Here is a 21,873-nt window from a genome sequence, read left to right as displayed (position 1 = left end):
CAACAGAAGCAAGCATAGCATAGCAAGGTTTGACAGCTCCGAACAGTTTCCCAAGATGAGGGGCCAGGACCTCAGACCATTAACTAAACACCTGCAATGTTTCCCCTATACCTTGATGTTTGATAAATAGGCATATCATGTGCTCTAGCTGTGATTCCAAGCCACAACAGCTGGTTGCAAATTGACATATACAAGCCTTGTTTTCTTGAGGACGTTTTTTAAAGTATGTGTGCCTGCGTTTTGTTTTTAAACTTCAGGCAATGAGTTAATCATTATGGACTATTATATGGCCAGAAGCTACTCTGCATATTGGTGCAACCACAACAGTTATGAGAATGAGTAACTTGTGTAATGGGTCACCCCTTTTCTTACTTTACATTAAGGATCTGCATAGATGTGTGTTCAGACTAATCTCATTTGCTGTGCCAGCAGCACCTGTTCTGGTTCCAGAGGACTGAAAATATGGAACAAGAGACTTGAGAAAGGAAGAAGCAAAAGGGATTGTTAGTGCACTGCATGCTCCAACTATTTCAAAACATAACAGGGCTAGAAGTGGTACATTACAACAGAACAGTAACTTATCCAACATTTACACCCACACCCCCAAACTGGTTTCCTTTCTTATTGCCTTTTCCCAGTGGTTCTATATATAAGCTGCTCCCCCCCCCCAATCATTCTGGCAATTGCATTTCATCATATAGAGGTCTTGATAGCAGCTGTTCATTAAATAAGTCCAAGATATCACACCATCAAGCCCATCTATGCAGTTTCAACTTGGCTGGTTTGTGTGAGTGTGGGTTTTATTAACTCATCCTCAGTGCTTATCATTATTTTTACTGAGGTATAAAATCTCTCAATTGCCTTTCCACAGTCATACAGTGCACTCCCTCTTATTCCAGAAATACTGTTTGTATGGAATTCATTGTGGCCCAGAGTGGGTGGATATCCCTTGGCTACCAGTGGTCTTGTGCAATAAGCAGTATTTTGGAGGTAACTGTCTTTTGAGCTTCCCTTAGACCCTTTGATTATTTTCATCCTGCCACCAGAATGTTGCAAGTGAACATCCAGCAGCGTACCCAAAGAGTTGTGGCATCCTGCCAGGAGAGAGCAAAGCCTCTAAAGGTGATACTCGATTCTGACAATACTTCACAAGAGCGATACGTTGTTAAGAGACTGGCACTTAACAACAACCTGGATGCCAAAGAAGAGCATGCCAAGGAAGGAGGGGTGACATCTGCATCTGCTGAGAAGCAGACCAGGGATAGTTTTGTGGTGCCAGCAGACAAAAAACAAGCTGTGAAGGAATTAAGACCCCAAGCCAATGCGATGCAAGCTGAAAGTAGGTCTGGAACACATACAGCCAATCAAAACCTTGCTAGGGGTGCAACACCAACTGCCAATCAAAAACAAGATAAGAGCATAGCACCAATATCCAGTTCAAAGGAAGAGAAAAATAAAGAAGTAATGGCAGAAGACAAACGAGGAAAGCCAGCTGAGGCGACATATGTGGCACCACCTTCCACTACAAAGCAAACCAAGGGACAGTTAAAGGGAACAGATGCACCTGAACAGCATTTGGTGACTTCTGATCCTCCTTCAATGAAATTGTCTACCGAAGTAAAGCCAGTGTCTGTTGCTGAAAATCACGACGCATCTGCACCTGGAGCTCTACAAGGCACACATGCCATTTCTGCACCAACCCACAAGAAAAGGTTCAAAGCATCTGACTTCAAATCTGAGCCCCAATGGGACTTTGATGACCAGTATCTTCAGGCCAAGTTAACTCCACAGTCAGTAAGTAGATGCATGGTCATAAATATCCTAAAGATACTAGTGGTTTATTATCTTTCAGATGCCTTCAGAGTACAAAGCTGGTTTGGTGCAGTTATTAACAATCTGGGATAGAATCAAAAACTTGTCTGTGGTATGTGTCTTTGTCCCAAGGTTTCTTTTTGTGCATTGAGAACCCTGTGGCACATGGCCTTACTCTGAGCTCCTACCACTGCTCAGGTTCAAGATGATGACTATTAGAGATGGCCACAGACCTGAACACTGAGCCAAAATCTGGGTCGAACCTTGCCTGGTTCAAGGCTTGGATGGACCGGCTCGAGCGCCCCCCCCCCCCAAGTGCCTGATCTTTTCCACCCAGGCAGGGTGGAGGAGGTTGGCCCTGCCCAGTAGTCACATTGCCTGTGGGTGGAGGGTGGGCCCAGGGACAGAGCAACACCTGCCCCTGTGCGGGTGTTCCCTGGGCAGGGTAGGGGGGGTTCAGTCCTGCCCAGTAATGACCTTGCCAGTTGGGGAAGGATGGGGCCTGGGGAGAGAGAGTGCCACCCACCCTTGTGGGGGTGTTCCCCAGTCACAGGCAGGGTGGGGGGTTGGCCCTGCCCAGTAATCATGTCATTTTCAGGTTGTTGGGGCCCAAGAAGGGAGTACCACCTGCACCATGTGGGTGTTCCCCAGGCCCTGGGCAGGGTGGTGGTTTTGGCCTTGCCTGGTTGTCACATTGCTGGTGGGCGGATAGTGGGGCCTGGGGAGAGAGCACCCCGCTGTGCAGGTTTTTCCCAGGCTCTGGGGTGGGTGGTGGGTTCAGCCCTGCCCGGTAGTCATATTGCTGGTGGGTGGAGGGTGGGGCCCAGGGAGAACCCATCTCTGTGCAGGTGTTCCCTGGGCTGTGTGGGTGGTTCGGCCTTGCCCAGTAGTCCCGTTGCCGGTGGTTGGACAGTTGGGCCCAGGGAGGGAGCACCGCCCACTCCATGCGGGCTTTGGGCAGGGTGGCAAGAGTTGGCCCTTCCCAGTAGTCACTTCCCAGTTGGCCCTTCCCAGTGAGTGGAGGGTGGAGCCTGGGGAGAGAAAGCCACCTGTCCCCGTGCAGGTGTTCTCTGGGCCCCAGGCAGGACAAGGGTGGTTGGTCCTGCCCAGTAATCACATTGCCTTCAGGGCAGAGGGTGGGGCCCAGGGAAGGAGCACCACCCACCCAGTGCAGATGTTCCTCAGGCCCCGGGCAGAGTGGGAGGGTTGGTCCTGCCCAGATATCATGTTGCTGGTGGGTGGAGGGTGGGCCTAAGGAGAAAGCACCCCCACCCCTGTGTGGGTTTCCCTGGGCCCCAGGCAGGCTGAGAGGGTTGGCCCTGCTTGGATGTTATGTTGCTGGTGGATGGAGGGTGGGGCCTGGGGAGAGAGCACCACCCACCCCCATGTGGGTATTCCCAGGGCCCCAGGCAGGGTGGGAGGAATGGCCCTGCCCAGTAATCACCTTGCCGGTAGGTGTCACGATTGCGCTGGTGGGCCAGGCAGGGCACGGAAAGTCCAAAACACAGTCTGAGGTCAGGGCACCGGATAAGACAGAGTAACGTGAGCAGAGTCCAAAATACCAAGTCAAGACGCAGTCTAGGGTTACTGGAGATTGCATGCAGAGTTCAGAAGCCGAAAGCCGTTCGTCAAAAGTCAGGATACACAGTCTGTAGTCAGGGAGCCAGAGAAACAACATCATGCAAGCCAGGAGCCGGGAAGTCAGGATGAAAACCAGGAGACAGGAATGCAGGATCCGGGGTGCAGTGAGTCGTCTATGAGACTAGTTGCCAGCACGAGTTGGGGATCTGAGAGAGCCGCCTAAAAAGCCCGTTCTGCTTGTTAGCCAATTACCGGCCACTAACAGGGTCCTGGCTCCAGTCAGTACTCTGGGCTTAGAGGACACCGACCTCGCATGCGCACCTCCTTACGCCGGGTTTCCATGTCCTGCCACGTCTGTTCTCACAAACGAGCCACCGGTAGGGGGGAATCGGGAGGCATGGTGTAGTGGTTAAGTGTGTGGACTCTAATCTGGGAGAACCGGGTTTGATTCCCCACTCCTCCACTTGCACCTGCTGATGTGACCTTGGGTCAGTTACAAGCTCTGGCACAGCTGTCCTTGAAAAAGAGCAGTTTGTGTCAGAGTTCTCTCAGCCCCACCCACCTCACAGGGTGTCTGTTGTGGGGAGGGGAAGGGAAAGGAGTTTGTAAGCTGCTCTGAGACTCCGAGTGAAGGGCGGGGTATAAATCCAATCTCTTCTCTTCTTCTTCTTCTCTCGTGCTTGGTTCTGCCGGCGCGGTTCCAGGTGTAAACTCTCCTGGTAGCTGGTGCTCATCCTCTGCAGGACTTAGGTCTGGTGATTCAAGGGGTGCAGGGAGCTCACCCTCGGACATTGAGGGCACAGAATCCACAGGGTCAGGCTGCACTGTGGGCATGACAGTAGGTGGAGGTTGGGCCCAAGAAGAGAGCACCACCCATCTCTGTGCAGGTGTTCCCCAGGCCCTGGGCTGGGGTGGGAGTTCTGCCCTGGTCAGTGATCCCATTGCCGTTTAAGGGTGGATGGGCCTGAGGAAAGAGCGTCACCCGTCCCTGTCACCTTCCCAGGCAGGGTGAGAGGCTTGGCCCCAACCAGTCCTCATGTCAAAAGGGCTGGGTGATTGGTCCCAGGAAGACAGTGGCACCCGCAACCATGTGGGTGGTCCCTGGGGAGGTCCTCTGAGAGTTGGGTGCCTGTAGCTCAACTAGTTCTGTTCTGGACTGTCTGAAACCATCACTGGACAAGTCTCCCAGAAGCAGTTTCCCAGGGGGCACCTGCCTTGGGGGTCTGCTACTCAGACCCCTAAGACCCAGCAGGCACGTGACTTGTGGGGCACATGGAGGGCCATCCTAGGGACAGGCTGTGTGAGTTGGAGGCCTCTAGCTCACCTGGGTCAGTTTTGGTCACTCCTGAACCGGTGAGGGGGACATCCCATTGAAAAGCATTGTCTCTTTGGGGGTCTGTAGCTTGGCCCCCCGAAGTCCAAGAGGGACTAAACATGGTGGGCACATTGAGGAGAGTAAGCTGGAATTATGCTGAAAATTTGGACCCCTCGGGGGGCTTTTCCACATCCAGACTGGTTCACAAACCGGCCACAGTTCAGTTCGAGAACTGGTCTGGGAACTGGACCGGTTTGGTTCAGTCTGACGCATTCGCGTCACAGGGCAATAACGTCATGACTCCGGGCATGCTGGGGGCGGGGCCATGACCATACAAGGGAAAACCGTAGAGTTTTCCCTTGTATGGCCGTGGCCCCACCCCCAGTGTGCCCGACGTCATGACGTCACTGCCCTGTGACGCGCACACCGGGGCGGGGTTGCCCCCAGGGCCCGATTCCCCGGCATCTGGGAACGGGCCTCTGGGGTGGGGGATTTTCCACCCCCCGGGGGGATTTGGCAGCCCTACAACCAGTATTGAAAACACAGGAAGGAAAATCATAGAAATGTAACAATAATCTGATTTCTGGAAATTAATATGTTATGTAAATGAAATGGCTAATGAGCTTTGTCTACTGAATCCTTGACCAAAAAGTTATGTTTTAATGCCAGTCACCTAAAGGCCTCAGTTGAGCAGGCCTGGTGGATCTCACTGGGGAGTGATTTCCATACCACAAGTGCCACCACTTAAATTGTTCTATTCTTCATGGAGGACAGGCTTACAGCATATAGGGGGAAAGGATTCTTAATTTATGGGCACCATGTATAAGAAAACTGTCCAAGACAGATGCTGTAGAAATAATACCAGAGACAAAAAAGCACCAGGAGAACTTGAGCATTCATAATATGTAAATAGCTGCCAGGCCTGTAGTAACGAGAAGATGGGCCAAAGCTCAGTGCTGGACCACCTGGTTTGCATGCCAAAGGTTTCAGGTTCATTCCTTGGCATCTGCGGCTAAGAGGATCTCAGGTACCAAAATTGAGAGCTGCTGCTGGCCACAGTAAAAGAATACAGAGCAAGATAAGGCAGTATCGTATGTTCTGCTCTTAGAATGTTTGACACAGTATCAGATCAGGGGTGTAGCCAGGATGTAGTCAGGAGGCATTTTAAAAAGTCAGGGGCAGGCGGGGAAGAAGCTGTGCCGCTGCAGCCGCAACAGTAGTGGCTATGGCTTTGCTGCAATTCACAACATTAGAAAAGTTAAGCTAACATGCAAAGTTACAAACAACATCTCTCACCCCAGCTGCCCTTAAAAGCCATAGAACATGCATGGCTCCTGCCAGCAATACAGAGGGGCTAACCGAATTCCGCTTCTTTCTATCTGGAGTCCTCCTTACACGGCACTGGCTCTCCCCAGGCACCTTCCAGCATCAGGGCCCAGAGCCCAAAGGCCCAGATTGGCATGCAGGGTGCCAGGGCTCAGGCCTTTGATTGGGAGGGGGAGGATGGGGCACCTTGGCAAGTTAAAGCAGAAAGAGGCGAGGGTGGGGATTTGTGGGGCCTGTGGCCAAGAAAACATCAAGGGAATGGGGGGGGGGGAGCTAGGACTCCTAGGTCCTCCTCTGGAGCTTTCCATGGAGCAGAATCCCGGCCTGGTCAGAACGCCGTGGTCATGCTGTGATAAGTTATTGATCAACAGTATTGTGAATGCATTGTTTTAGATAAGAGAAAGTCACCTGCAGTCATATGAGGATGAATGAATAGCAAGAACACCGGTGGGGAGTTGGAGCTGGGCAGACAAGTCTATGGGGATTCGAATGTCTGGCTCTTTAGAGCAGGGTGTGTGTGGATTCTAGAGGCTTGGCAAAGCAAGAAGAAGATGAAAACCAGGAGACGGGGTACTGGATTGACCACCCTGCCCCTGCCACCACTTTTTTTCTTTCCCACACCCCATCCAACAGTTTCCCGTCCAGCAGTGTGGGTATGGAGGACAGGGCTGGCCAGCAAGGTCATGGGGTGAGGGCAGGGGTGGGACTCCAGCAAGCAGGCTCGGTTCCAGCAGGCAGTAGGGTTGCCAAGTCAAAAAAACTCACCGGGCTCCGGGAGCCGTCCTCGGATGTGCGTGCGTGTGTGTGTAGTGGACGCGTGCCGCCAGCGCGTCACCAGAAGTTATGCGCAACGTCAATGTTGGGGCCGTGGCCCGGATCGTCAGAGGGAAAACCATTGATTTTTCCCTCTGACGATCTGGGCCACGCCCCCAACGTGGTCGCTGCACTTCAGGGGGCAGAGTTCCCCCTGGGGCCCGATTGCGCGGCGGCAGAAATCGGGCCTCCAAAGCGGGGGTTTACCCGCCCCCACTTGGCAGCCCTAGCAGGCAGGCTTGGTGAGAGTGATGGTGCAGCTGCACACCATGGCATGAAAAAATAAAATAAGGGTTTTGGGAGGGGCCTGGGGTGGATGGGAAGTCGGGGGCCTTGGCGGTAAGTTGGGAGGTGGACCCCGAGAGGCCCCACTGTAGCTATGGGCCTGTATCAGATACACACTAAATTTCAGCCTCATTAAAAGTCCTCTGTGAGAGAGGAAACCACTATCAATTGTGCAGATCTGCTGCATCCTATAGTCACCTCCCAACTTTGTTTCCTTTTCTTTGTATTTCAAGACCTGTCCAAATTCACTGAGGGTCAAGGCTGCCAAGTCTGACTGGCTGCAGGGCATTTTCCTGCCTAACATCACACTCTTTATGGACAGGAGCCACTGCAGTGACAGTGAATGGGAGCGCTTGGAGCATTTCGCCCCCCCTTTTGGGTTCATGGAGTTAAATTACGCATGTGAGTAACTCAACCAGGGGAGAGACACGAAGGAGCTAATAATGGGGCATCTTCCCACTGGAACAAAAAATTCTGACTAGTACACTTACTGAGCAGGCTATAGGGCCTTGTAAGCTCCCCACAACTCAGAACCTGCTCCTTCCCACTTTTCTTCCAAAGAACACAGAGCAGCATACATCATTCTTCCCTCCTCTATTTTATCCTCATAATGACCCTGTGAGGTGGGTTAAGTTGAGAGAGAACAACTGGACCAAGAACATTCAGCAAGTTTCCCGGCAGAGTGGGAATTTGAACCTGGGTCTTCCAGAACACAATTAAACCTCACAGATCGTATCACTAAGATAGTTCCAGGTGGTCAGATGTGTTGGTTTGAAGCAGTAGAAGGTGCTACTGGACTCTAAGGGCATACCACTGTTTGCTGTGGACCGAGGAGCTTCTGGTATCCCAGGTACATGGCAACAACCCTCACTTCCAGGAGAGGTGGGTAGAGGGAGCAATTCCCTGTTATGCCCAATGCCTGTGGCAAGAAGCTCCCAAGAAAGGGTTGGCCAGGATGCATGTACCTTAGGGAGTAATGGAGATGAAGCATGCACACTATTTCTCAGATAGGAAAAGATGCCTGTTTGTGGAAAGAGCTGCAAAGCCATTTCTTCCAATAAGCTTGGCATTCCTCTCTGGCCTGTGGGTTCCTTGTGGTCCAAGCCAAACATACATGAGGAAGGGCCACATGCACTAGTGAACCTTCATGGCTCATTTCCCCTCCTCCCAACAGCAAACTTCATGGACTCCAATTCATTTCCTTAATTCTGTTATATTCTCCCCACAGTTCAGAGTATGTCTGGATTTACACATCACTGGATATTGTGCCATCATGGTCATACACCTCCTGTGCAGGCAAGACGATCAGGAAGTGCATGATGCCTGCAGAGCAACAATTGTGCAATGTACCCAATGGTGTGTGGATCTGGCATGTGTTCCTGCTAGCCCTTTATGCTGAACAGTGATGTGTTTGTCTTTTCCAGTGGTAAAAGAAGTCATAACCATGCTTCCTCCTAAACCCTATCACCTAATTCCCATGGCACACAGTAGCCAGGCTTCCAGGTGTATCACCTGTGCTGTAGTAGGAAATGGGGGAATATTGAACAACTCCAGAATGGGCCAGGAGATTGACTCCCACGATTATGTCTTCCGGTAAGAGGAACCTGCTGCTTCTTATTTTATTATCCCTTGCATGTATTGCCGGCCATCTCCAATACTTCCTATGCAGGGAGAATTTCATTTGAAACCTATTCCTCATTCACAGTTTAGAGTTTTTGCATATTGGTTCTGTTATATTGTGGAAAGTAATGTGTATGGGCAATTTGGTAGGAGGTTGAAGTTGGTTCCCAGTTCCTTATTCGTGAACCCATCCAAAAACATTCAGGAGAATTTAAAAGCTCTGCACCCCAAAATAAAGCTTGGACAAGCACACATCATACACCCACACAGGGGTCATTTCGTAGAAAAAGAGCTAGGGGAACTCATTAGCATAACTCATTAGCATATGCCACACCCCCTGACATCAGGGGCCCGGCGGTGGACCTGCAAGGCCAGCGGGAGTGCGAGGAAGCCCCGCCAAGGCTCTCCTTGGCCCCAGGCAGGCAGGGGTGGGGAGAGGCGGGGAGGAAGCAACTTACCCTCCCTCTTCTCCTGCCTCCTCCTGGCTGAATGAGGGCTGGAAGCGGGGTGGCCGGAAGCAGGGGGCGGGGCTTCGTGATGTGCCCCGCCCCCTGCACCTCACCCGGGGGAACTGCGTTCCCCCGTGTTCCCCCCGAAATGACCTCTGCACCCACATGATCAGAGGACCTTCAGCCTCCTGAATTTGATTGAGCCCGCTTTGTGGGGAGGGCGGGGTATACATCTGATAATAAATAAAATGATAATAAAATTAAGATTGTGTTTCTTTGTTAAAGTACACACGTCTTCAGAGGCCATCCCCAAGTGGGGGATGGAGTTGCTAATGTCAGGTTTCACTTTCCTTCTTGTTGGTAGTCTTGGGTGTTGCCTGTACATGCAGTTCAATGAAGAGAGATTGAGGGAAAAGATTCCTGTGGCAGTAGAATGGATTGTGTTATAGCATAATGAAGGCTATTTGCCAAAACGCGTTGCACTCTATATTGTTTCATTGCCTGAGGATGTTTGCATTCTGTTATTGAATTGTTATTATATTAAATAATCTGTGCAGTGCTTTGTGCACACAATTGAATTGGTCATTATTTGTATACTGTGTCTCTGATGGTTTTGCCCTCCCTCACCGGATTCCCCTTTATCTTGTTCTTCGCTGAGCAGCCCCTTTTCCTATTTTGTTTTTCTTTGGCTGTTCCACCCAGTCATTTGAATGTATTTAGATATATGTTGACACAGTCTAGGGAACTGAGCGGAGAGACGAATACCCTTCTTTTGTCCTGTTTTGAAAATGGCACGTGAGAGGCTGATGGTAGTTCAAAAGTAGCAAACTGTTTCTGTTAATCAAACAGGTCTTTAAAACTTGAGGAGAGCGATTTCTTGGCACGTTTTCTTAAATAAACTAGTGTAAGCTTCTTGGTATCACAGACTCTTAAGGTGGTAAGGGCAGGAACATTCAAACAAGTTCCAATTTCCCTTCTTATCCACTAGCTAAGGATCACCCCCTTCTTTTAGGAACTATTTCCTTTGATTGGATTCAGGGGCTTGCCCTGCAATGGCTTGCTTCCTTTCTCCAGGGTTGGGGACAAAGGGTAGCGCTAGGGGAACAGCAGTCCAGGAGGCACCTGTTTGAGTGCAGTGTGCCTCAAGGGGCAGTGCTGTCCCCGATATCATTTAACATCTATAGGCGCCCCCTTACCCAGATTGGCTGGAGGCATGGGCTGGGATGCCACCAGTACGCTGATGACACCCAGCTCTATCTGATGTTGGGCGGCCAGTCGAACTCCAGACTGGAAGATTTGGACTGGGCTCTGCAAGCCGTTGCTGGTTGGCTTAGACTGAGCTAGCTGAAGTTGAATCCAGTGAAGACAGAGGTCCTGTGCCAGAGTCAGGGCGGTTCTGGGATGGGGATCCCACTCCCGGCCTTTGGGGGGGCACCATTGGTGCCAGCGCTAGAGGTGAAGAGCCTGGGAGTGCTCCTGGATCCCTCCCTTACAATGAAGGCCCAGGTAGCAGCCACTGCTAAGTCGGCCTTTTTCCATCTTAGGCTGATTAGGCAGTTGGTTCCCTTCCTCGACCGCGCCAACCTGGCTACAGTGATCCATGCGATGGTCACCTCAAGACTAGACTACTGTAATGTTCTCTACATGGGGCTGCCCTTGTCGCGGATTTGGAAGCTGCACCTAGTGCAGAATGCCGCAGCCAGGCTGTTGATGGGCCTCCCCAGATAGGAGCACATCCAGCCTGTGCTGAGGACACTGCAGTAGCTGCCAATAGCATACTGAATCCACTTCAAGGTGCTGGTTCTTACCTTTAAAGCCCTATATGGCTGGGGTCCGACATACCTACAGGACCGCCTTTCCCCGTATATACCCCAGAGAGCACTATGGTCTGGGTCTCAAAACTGGTTGACCCTCCCTGGCCTGAGGGAGGCCAGGCTAGCTACTACCAGGGCTGGGGCCTTTTCAGTGGTGGCGCCTACCTGGTGGAACAAACTCCCAGAGGAGATCAGGGCCCTGCAGGATCTCTCACAGTTCCACAGGGTCTGCAAGACGGAGCACTTCCGCCAGGCATTTAATTAGGGGCTGCCGCTGCCATAGAGCCCTGGCTCGTGGTTTTAACATGGAGCCGATGCCACAAGAAATTATGAGCAGAAGAACATCTGAGAATATCTGGGAAGTGGAAATTCATTTTGAAAATGAGCCATCTAAGTTAATCTTTTAACTGCCTCCAGCACTTTGTGTTTGTATTTTTTTATCTGTTGTGTTTTAAATAATTGTATGATTTTAACTGTATTTATGCTTGTATGTAAGCTGCCCTGAGCCTGCTTTGCGGGAAGGGCGGGGTATAAATCTGATAAATAAATAAATAGAATAGGGATCACCCCTCTTTTCTAGGAGCTATTTCTCTCAGGCTTGAATGGGGATCATTCTTGATCCTCTCACTCCCTTAGCCTTCCTTCCCAGTCAGCTGTCAGTTCTTAACTGTCCACTCCCAACTGCCCCTCCTAACTGACTTTCTCAACTGAAGAATTCCATCTGAATCTCCTGTCATTCAAGTTTCTCAGACCAGGTTACAGCATTAACCATTTACTGTCTATCACATCATCATACTTATTTATTTATTTATTTCAACATTTTGCTTTACCCTGTCTTTCTTGGTTATTTTTTTCTCTTTTTTGTGGAATAGAATGGACTGTACTACTTCAGAGTGCAAGTGGAATTGACTTTTCTGAATGTGAGCTGTATGTGAGAAATCCTCTTTATTCCACAAAGTGGACCCAAAGTGCAATCCATCATTCTCTCCTCCATTTTATCCTCACAACACTGTGAGATAGTTTAGGCTTAGGGTTGCCAACTTCCAGGTGGGGTCTGGAGATCTTTTGGAATTACAGCTGATTTCCAGAAAACAGAGATCAGTTGCCATGGACAAAATGGCTGCTTTGGAGGATGGACTCTATATTCCACTGAGGTCCCTCCCTTCTCCAAGCCCCACCTTCCACAGTTCCAAACCGAAATCTCCAACCCAGATTTGGCAACCCTAGTTAGGCTGATGGTGTGTGACTGGTCTTCTAGCAAACTTCCATGATTGGGGATTCGAACCTGGATCTCCCACATCCTAATCTGACGTTCTAGTTACCACTATACCACACAGGCTCTCAGTGGAACTGGTGCATAAAGGAATGTACTGGGCTAGACCCTTTGTCTCTGGCATGCTACTTTTCTATATATAGGGAATTTTATATGAGTGAGTGTTCAAAAATGAGATTCTTCACTGTAATGTGAAATAGTAGACCAATCTACTTCCACAGGAGTCTACCACCCCACTCTGCTGCCTGTCTAAATTAAAGGTAAAGGTTTCCCTTGCTCAAAAACTAGTCAAATCCAACTCTAGAGGGCAGTGCTTATCTCTGTTTCCAAGCCAAAGAGCCAGCGCTGTTGGAAGAATTCTCCGTAGTCATGTGGTCAGCATGACTAAACGCCAAGGCGCACAGAACCTGTATAAATTAGGCTTGTATAAATTGGGCTGGTCTGATCATAACAAAGTTCTCCCCTTTCCAGACTTGAATTATTTCAACTCTCAGACATTGTCAAGTAAACCTAGTAAACATATAATGGCTATTGTTGTGGCCATACTGGCCATGCCGTATATAATCAAGGCTTAGCTACGCTTCTAGTATGACGCAATCTCCGACTTGTGGGGCCATCCTTTTGATTGGTATTGCCTCATACCAACATTGGTTTGTCACTTCTGGTAGGTCTGATGACCACATTTTAACTGAAAACTGAGATTTTCACATCGTCTGACTGGGATGACCACAATAACCCCATTAACAACTTTTTAAATTCAGTAGCTGGCTTTAGAAAATCAAAATGTAGTATTCCAAACCTTAAGTAAATTTGAAGGTCCCAAAAGTATTTTGGCTATATTTCATTCAAAATGTGAGGGGATTCCTGCAGTTTATATAAAGGTTGATATCAGAATCTGGTTATAAATTCACTCAGGTTTATTTTGAGTATTCACTGAATTTCATATTCCAGCAAACATCCCTTATACTTGAACCATCTGTAATATGTAGGGTGAGTGTGGTCTTGACTGGGTTTTCTGTTTTCTATATGTCAGGTCTTGAAGAAACTCGCTCCCAACAACACTCCCTTGGCAGTGATTTGTTTATTGAGAGATAAAAGATTTCAAGCATAGATGAATCTGTGTTAGAACTGGCTCCCTTGGTGCCAGTTCTCATATTATACATTATTCAAACAACCCCCCCCCAGTGACCAGTCCAATCACACCCATACATCCAGCCTGCCAAAATCTACAGTGCTTCACTACCCCTCCCCGAGCACCTACAAGCCAATGGTTACATTGTCTAGCAGTGTCTGGTACTCAAGGTCAAGTACGCACACTTCCCACAATGAGGAGGCCCCGTGTGGATGCAGTTACAAGCTAGCACAACTCTCAGCAAAGCAGCTCCACACACGCTCCCACACCCCCTCCCAGTTCCCAGCTAGAATGAAACATGGTAGTGAGCCACAGATACCAGAGCCAAACACATGGCAAATGAGGGCCGACTTTGACAATATGTTAGAACAATTAAACATCCTACAGGCCTTCCTCTGGATTTATTTTTCCATAGAAACCCTGAGTCAGTTATGTTCCATCAGCCATTAAAGTTCCTCAACCCTGCAGTAATGAAATCCAGTGATGCAGGCCTGCATGGCAAACTTTACAATTCAATATGGTCTCTTGGTCCAGGGTGAGTGGGGCCGTGATCAAGGGTTATGAGAGAGATGTTGGAACAAGAACATCCTTCTATGGATTCACAGCCTATTCCTTAACATCTTCCCTTATGTTACTGGGAGACCATGGATTCAAGACGATCCCAAAAGGAACGGTAAGACTGATGCATAACATTTATCCTCAGCTCCCTTGTTAGGGCTGTAGGATGGTTACTTTTAGTTTGGTCTCTATAATTTAGCTGCCAAAGGGCAGATCTGCATCCCAGTTCTGACCAACAGCCCTCTATACAATAGAAGCTTTGGGTCCTTAGTCATCTTTCTGGTATAGCTGCCAGAAATCTCAGCTATTCAGCTATTTGAAAAATTATGGACACTATGGTCTTTTAAAATGCTATTTACTTAATAAATGATAACAAGCTCTTTTTACCAAGTCAATTTTATAAATACATTTCATCTTATGAGTTATAACATACCAAAGAATACATATGGGCAGATTCCATTTTGGAATTTAAAGTTCTAGTATGGTAAAAGATAGGGCATCATTCATAGAATTTGTTCATTTCATATATGACATATTAATATACATAGAATATTAATTTGATCATTAAACTCATTTTCCAGATCTTATTAAATCATTCTGATCTTGTTGGTGTTTATGCATTTTTTCCAGTTTGTTGAAATACATTTTTTGCCACATTCAGTAGATTTATAACCAAATTTATAACCAAATTCACATTAAATACTTAATCTTTCAGGTTTATTGGCAATTGGTAGCTTGTAATTTCAGATACAGACAAAATATCAGTTCAAAAAGCTTGTATTTTAGGACATGCCTTTGAAGATACGTTTAAAATCCGCTCCATTAGTATGTTACCTCTAATATTGCTCGCTATCTGTCTTATAGAGTAAGTTCTATACACATTTAAGGAAACCTATGTTAACTATGCATAAAGAAATTCATAATATTCCCAAACAGTACAGAATCCATGAGATGGCTGACCATTAGCCTCAAACCAACAATCATCCACTGCAAGGAGAGAAGTGGTACTGGGTAATACAGTCTCCTTTTTGTCTGCTTCCTTGAATGATTAAGGCATTCATGCTGACAGGATGAGGAACCATTACTTATAAGCTTGGCAAGGAATAGCATGGGTTTTATGTCACAAAACCCTAGTCTCGATGACTGCTGAGTCTCTGATTTCTCTCAGTTAGCATAGTTTGGACCATCTCTAGATGTTTCAATCAGCATTCCAAATTAGGGATAGGCACGGACCAGCTCGTGTTCATGACGAATTTTGGCCAGTTTGTGGTTTGCAAACTGAAGTTCATGGCAGGTCAGCTGGCACGAACTTTCCACGAACTTTCAAGCAGTTTGTGGAGGTTAATTGCAGTTCATGAACAGATACATTTCCAGATAGACTGTCTCCACTCAATCTAAATGTTTACCAAACAACAAAGCAACGGGGAGTGGGTTGGAACTTGTACAGCATGTAGAGAAGCATCCGGGGGAGGCCCCCTGCAACTTTGTTGTCTCTAGCTTGCTCAGGATCCATTCTATACACTCTTGAACCTGTGCCCGTCTTTTCCCCAAAAAGCACTTTCCTGGGGGCACCTTCTTTGGGGGGCTGTAACATGTAAAATCCAATCCTCACCAAACTTGGAGGGCAGGTAGAGGAGAGTCAGCTGGAGGTCCCTTGCACATGGGTGGGAGGGGCATTCTACCACACCACAAATCTCACAAGCTGAACCAGTTCATGCAGGCCCAAAAAGGTTGTGATGGTTCATGGTTAGTGAACTGGGCATGCCACAAACTTAACCTCATTTTCCTGTTTCATGCCCATGCGTACTCCAAATTTTGCAGAACGTTTCATTTTTATCCCCTTATTCATTTTGATCTTGTTCTGCTGCTCTGAAAAGCTGAGGTTGGCCTTGCATCATTTACATAATTTATTCAGAATGAGATCTGGATCAGAATTTGGAATTTTTTTGGCTGGCATGCAGTATGCCCAGTCCTGCCCAGTGGTTAAATACATTCTGGCAGTCCTTGTGTTCCTTCTGTTCTACCCCCTGTCAACATGTGATGTGTTTCATAGGAGATCAAGTACCTTCATTTCCTGGAAGGGGAAAGAGATTACGAATGGCTGAAAGCTCTTCTGCTGAACAAGGATGTAAGGAAAGGATTTTTGGACTTCTATAGGTGAGATGGCTGTGTAGTCAAGGCCCTGTTCAGAACACACTTCCTTCAACATTGTTGCAGTTTTAGCTTCTCTTTATAGAATGCTCTGTGGCTATGGTTCTTAACTATCAATCCACTACTCCCCTGTCTTTTATTTATTAAAATCTGTATTTGCCACTTTCCCTCACCACCCAGGGTAACTGAAGGGAGCTAACAAAAAAGCTTGTCCCACAGGTAACAGGCAAATAAATTTTAAAAGTTGGTCTGGATATTGGAAGCTGAGTTGTCTGACATGAGAGTATGGTGTATGCATGGTGTATCAGCATAGAGGTGTGATTAGAAGTGTTAGACTGGGATCTGAGAGACCCAGGTTCAAATCTTCAATCTGCCATGGAAGCTCACTGGGTGACCTTGGGCTCATCACAATCTCTCAGACCAACCTATACCCCACAGTGTCGCTGTGAGGATAAAGTGGGAGAGGGAAGAATGTTGTAAGCTGCTTTGGGTCATCATTTGGATAAAAGCAGGGTATAAATATCTAAATTTTTTGCTTCCTTTCCTAGGCAAAAGCCAAGGGACGGATTTGATCATTTCAGCCTGGATAAATACTTTGTAATTCATCCAGATTTTCTCAGATACACAAAAAACAGGTAGGTCATAAATAAAGTTAACTTCAATAATAAAGAGCCCTTTGTCATTACAATGTCCAAAATAAGTGTGGTTACCAGATTCAATGCATGTGAGTGCTCTTGGGCTTTAATAACTGCAGCAACATGGGGCAGGCACAGCTTCTCCATCTATAATGCCACAGTGGTAGGAGTAGCTGTGCTGACTGAAACTCTTGCTTCCACATATATTTCAAAAGCTCCAGAGTTTAGTAGTAGTAGCTGATGAATTTGAGGGGAAGGGGCCACTGTATGAATGGATACCCCATAAAAAACCATGCTGACAGCCAGTGTTCCCTCTAAGCTGAGTTCGTGTGAGCGAGCTCACAGTTTTTTAACCTCCGGCTCACACGTTTTTGTCTTCACTCAGGAAGGAGGGCTCCAGAGCAAACAAACTGATGCAGTAGCCAAATCGCTCGCTCACCGGTTCAATGCCAGTAGCTCACAAAGTAGAATTTTTGCGCACAAGACTCCACAGCTTAGAGGGAGCGTTGCTGACAGCACTAGCCAGCCCCATCAGCTACTTTCTCCTCTGAGTTATAACTGTCAAAGGATAACAATGTTTGTGAAATAAATTTATTTTTATTTGAAACCTTTCTATGCTGCCTTTCCACTCAAATAGGGTCTCCAAGGCAGCAAACGTCAAGGTATTAAGACAGTAAAACCTCATTTAAAATGCATATGTAAAATATTTAACAATACAATAAGAGGATATATACATACAAACACAACACAACCAGGGAGGAGGGCTAATAAGAGTTTACTGAGGGTATGGCTAAACAGAACAAAAATGTATTCTCCTGCTGACAGAAGACAATGGCGGAGGGAGGCAGATAAATAAATTGCTACATTTATTTATTTAAAACATTTTTATACTGCCTTTCTACCCAAAACAGGGTCCAAACATTAAAATATTTGAACATTTAAAACAATTAAATTATAAAATAATTCAATAAAATAATTCAAATAAATTAATTCAAATAAATAAAACCAGAATCAGGGAGGAGGGCCATTAACAGTTATTGGGGGTAAGCCAAACAAAACAAAAAAATGATTTGTCCACTGGCAGAAGACAGCAATAGAGAGCGACAAAGCTCCCTGGGAAAGGAGTTCCAAAGTTTTGGTGCCAAAACCAAGAAAGCCTTTCTCGGGTTGCTATGCATCTAGCCTCATATGGCAGGGGCAATTGAATCAGGACCTCCAAGGATGACCAGAGTGAGGTCTAGCATGTGTCTTGTCGGATTCATCCTGAGTCTTTCTGCACTGTCACTCTAGCCATCTCCCCTGTCTTTTTATTATCTACAGCCCCTCAGTAAAACCAGGTGCTGCGTGGGCTCTTAGCCCTGGGAGGGTGCCTAGGTGCGATCATGTCAATTACAGGTGTGTACTCGGTATAAACCAAGCTGAAAAAATACCCAATAAATACCTTATCGGTATTTATTATTTTCTCAGCCGATCACTGAAGGGGCTAGTGATTCGCCTATCCGAAAATGTCCGCCTTGAAAAACCCTGAAAATATTCTGGATTTTTTGGGGTTCCTGGATAGCTGCAGTTAGAGGTCATTTAAAGGGTCTCTTTAAATGCCTTCTTCAAGCCATGGTGCATGAATGAACTCCAAAGGCATTTAAACTTTAAATGCCTTCTTGCTGCAGCAAGTGAACTCTGAAGGCATTTAAACTTTCTAAGCTGAGAGTTCACTATAGAAAAGTCATTTAAAATTTACATACCTTTGGAGTTCACTCACCACTCAGCTTGGAGAAGGTATTTAAAGTGACCGCATCCCTTTAAACATCTTTCCCCCCCCCATCGGAAACAATGGAGGGATACCTACTTCTGGGGCCCATAGAATTGGGCCTCCAATCCATTTTTTTTTAAACTTGGGGGAGTTTTTTAGGAGATGCACCAGCAGCTATGCTGCAAATTTGGTGCCTCTGCCTCAAAAAACAGCCTCCCCAGAGCCCCAGATATCCCCAGAGCCCCAAATTGATTCTCTATTATAGTCTACTAGCCTGATACCCGTGCTTCGCTATGGTATTTAAGTTCCGTATATCTAGTTATGATACTGATGATGTGAAACATGAAATGTGAAATTTGTTGTAGGAATTCTAACAGAGAAGATTGTAGTGTAAGAAATGAAGTGAGACATACGTCCTTTTTTTCTGTACTGAAGGACCTCTCTCTAGACCACCACATTGGTGATTCTGCCCTCACGTGCTAGGATCACCAGGCTGCTTGATGAGCTCACTCTGGAGCAGGCCACATAGAACTGTATTTAAGAAGGAGTCATCATTTAAGAAGCAGAGGTCATGTTTCTCAGAAATCTCTTGGGGGAGGTTGACGTCATGGTAGGAATGCACTCCCCTTATTTTGGGTTTCTTGGTGCAGGGGTTTTGCCTGGGCACTGAATTTGGGGGGAGGGTATACCCCCTCCTTTTTTCTTTTCTTTTTTACAAAAATCCTTCTCATTTATGTTACATTTTAGAACTGGGACATAACTACATATTCAAAACACCATCCGAGCAATCAGATATTAAGCAAGTTCATATGAACCAGTTTTCTAGAACCCACATTGTGAGAAGTTAAATAACTTAATAAAAGAAACCAGTTTTCTACAAATTTGGAGTATATTTCCATTGTGGGTGTGAGTGTGGCTAAGCTGGGCCAGCAGCACTGCTAAGGTGATCCTGCTGGGGTGGCGTCTCTGATGGATTAAAGTACCCTGCTCCTACACCTGACAGACACCGGCCGCTGTGGAGGCTGGGCCTGCTGGGGCAGGCTCCCTCGGGGCTTTAAGCACCCTGCTACCACTGCTGCACCTGACAGACAGCCGCCTGTTAGGTGTAGGAGGTGACCAAGCATCTGATTCAGTATGGCAGCTTCATGTGTTCATGTAAACAAGGCAGCATTGATATGGTCCTTCTGACTCACTTCAGGCAACATTCTGTCCGCAACATTGTGTACCAACTGCAGGAAAAAATAGTAGTTAATAAATTTAAAAAGAAGGCTTCCTGAATGTCTTGATGAGGACAAATAATATAAAATATTTATTTATTTATTTGTGCAAACCTAGTGATTCCCCCAGGGTTGCAGAAGCTTATATCCTATCCATGGGTGGCCTTATTGTACACTTGTTTTGATCTGCACTGAGGGAATCTATAGCTATTAAATATAAGAACATGAGAATACATTTGGCAGATGTAATTAATCCATTCAAAAAAAAAAAGTCTAACTGCTCCCCCCCCCCCCAATTCTAGGAATCTGGGGTTTTCTTGGATAATTCAGCCTACTAGCTCTTGACTCTACACTTGTCCATATGAAGTTATTACAGTTTACCCCTCAGGGGATGGGGTAATTGGCTGAATTAAGAAAGCAGTTAATGTTTCTTTGAAGAAGGGAGCTTGTTCCAGCTACCTTGAAGGAGACAGTTTCAGCTGGTTGAACCCCTCATTTGGGGGTTCTGAGAAATTAAAACTTGGTCTCCCTGACTGATTACCAGTTCTCATCTAGTTTTCTGCATATCTGGAAATTTTTCGAACCTTGTCTGTTGATGCCTCTGTCTTGCTGGTAAGCACTCAACCATCAACTTCATTATTAGAGGGAATGATGATACCATGGGTGGTTTGTGGTATGTGTTATGTGGTATATTGTCTACATTCTGTGAGATGGATGCACACCATTTTTTTTACCACATGAACATTGTGTGTCCAGTGTTCCCTCTAAGCTGAGTTAGTGTGAGCCAGCTCACTTTTTTTAGCCTCCGGCTCACACATTTTTGTCTTAGCTCAGGAAGGATGGCTCCAGAGCAAACTAATTTATGCAGTAGCCAAATTGCTTGCTCACAATTTTAATGCCAGTAGCTCACAAAGTAGAATTTCTGCTCACAAGACTTGACAGCTTAGAGGGAACATTGTCACATACATACAACAGGAATGTCACCTGATATCTTATGTCCCACTGCAGGTTTCTAAAATCCAAGTCTCTGGACAAACCCTACTGGCGGCTCTATAGACCCACAACAGGAGCATTCCTTTTATTAACTGCGCTCCATCTCTGTGACCAGGTAGGGACTTGGGGATGCTGCACAGGACATCAAAGCACGTTTCTCAGTCACAGTGAAGGACCAAATAAATAAATAAATCCAAATTTGATGTAACCTTTCAGTCTCCTGTGCTTTAAAATGCATATTAGGTTTCAGTCTTAGTCCAGTTGCAGCATTTGTGCTTCCTACGTGGGAAATGTATGCCCTTTATCAATTTCTCTACATGATTTGGAATAGTGCTGCCACCATCTTCAGTTCTGTGTTTCCCACAATTTAGTAAGCCAACTGTTTCCTTACCCACATCCCATCATTTGTAAATTTCCCTTTAGAAATTCATGTCCCCCCCATTTTCTGCAGCCAACACATTTTCCTTTGTAACTCTATAATGTTTTGCACTTTTTTGCATCCCCCAGGTAAGCGCTTATGGGTACATCACAGAAGGTTACCAAAAGTATTCAGACCACTATTATGACACGGAATGGAAGCGCTTAATCTTTTATCTCAATCATGACTTTGATCTGGAACGAAGGGTGTGGAAAAAACTTCACGATGCAAACATCATGAAGCTCTACCAACGATCCTGATTGAGAGGGCAGCAGAGACACAGTGCCAATAGCAGCCTTTGGGGGGGGGTGTTGCTCCCTGAAATAAATTCAGAGAGTACAGATTTGTGTGTGTGTGTGTAAGCAAGGATGTTATCCAGAGCATATTTTTACTATTTATGTCTGTATAGTAGCTCTTTGACATTAAAGATTTTGATTCTATAGGTTTCATTGTTGCAGGAAGAACTGTACCCATACACAAACACAAAAGTGCAAGGAAGCAAAGATTCTATTGCTTGAGAACATATTGGTGGGCTAGTTATGTCCCAAGAATCCATTTTGATTATAGTGGACTGTAATGCTAATATAGTATGTGAACTGGAGGCCCTTTGGCCGTCTTTGGATTCAGTATTTGATAACTTCAGCCGGCTCTCTCCAACAGATGTTGACAGAATCCTGGGTGCTGTTAGGCCTACCACATGCCTCTTAGATCTGTATCCCTCATGGTGTCGA

At 46.6% G+C, this 21,873-nt stretch overlaps 1 protein-coding gene across 1 annotated transcript; it reads left to right on the top strand.

Moving 5' to 3' along the window:
* Positions 1-1,047: 1,047 nt before the first annotated feature.
* Positions 1,048-21,402, top strand: ST6GALNAC1 (ST6 (alpha-N-acetyl-neuraminyl-2,3-beta-galactosyl-1,3)-N-acetylgalactosaminide alpha-2,6-sialyltransferase 1). The gene is made up of 8 exons (XM_015420407.1): positions 1,048-1,794; positions 7,366-7,534; positions 8,557-8,725; positions 13,955-14,093; positions 16,032-16,135; positions 16,678-16,764; positions 20,740-20,839; positions 21,232-21,402. Exons 1-8 carry the CDS (start codon positions 1,048-1,050, stop codon positions 21,400-21,402), a joined length of 1,686 nt encoding a protein of 561 aa, XP_015275893.1.
* Positions 21,403-21,873: the final 471 nt, after the last annotated feature.

This window comes from Gekko japonicus, unplaced genomic scaffold, assembly GCF_001447785.1.
Source record: "Gekko japonicus isolate JY-2015 unplaced genomic scaffold, Gekko_japonicus_V1.1 scaffold381, whole genome shotgun sequence".
NCBI classification, from domain to species: domain Eukaryota; kingdom Metazoa; phylum Chordata; class Lepidosauria; order Squamata; family Gekkonidae; genus Gekko; species Gekko japonicus.
This window is presented reverse-complemented; position numbering and strand designations above follow the sequence as displayed.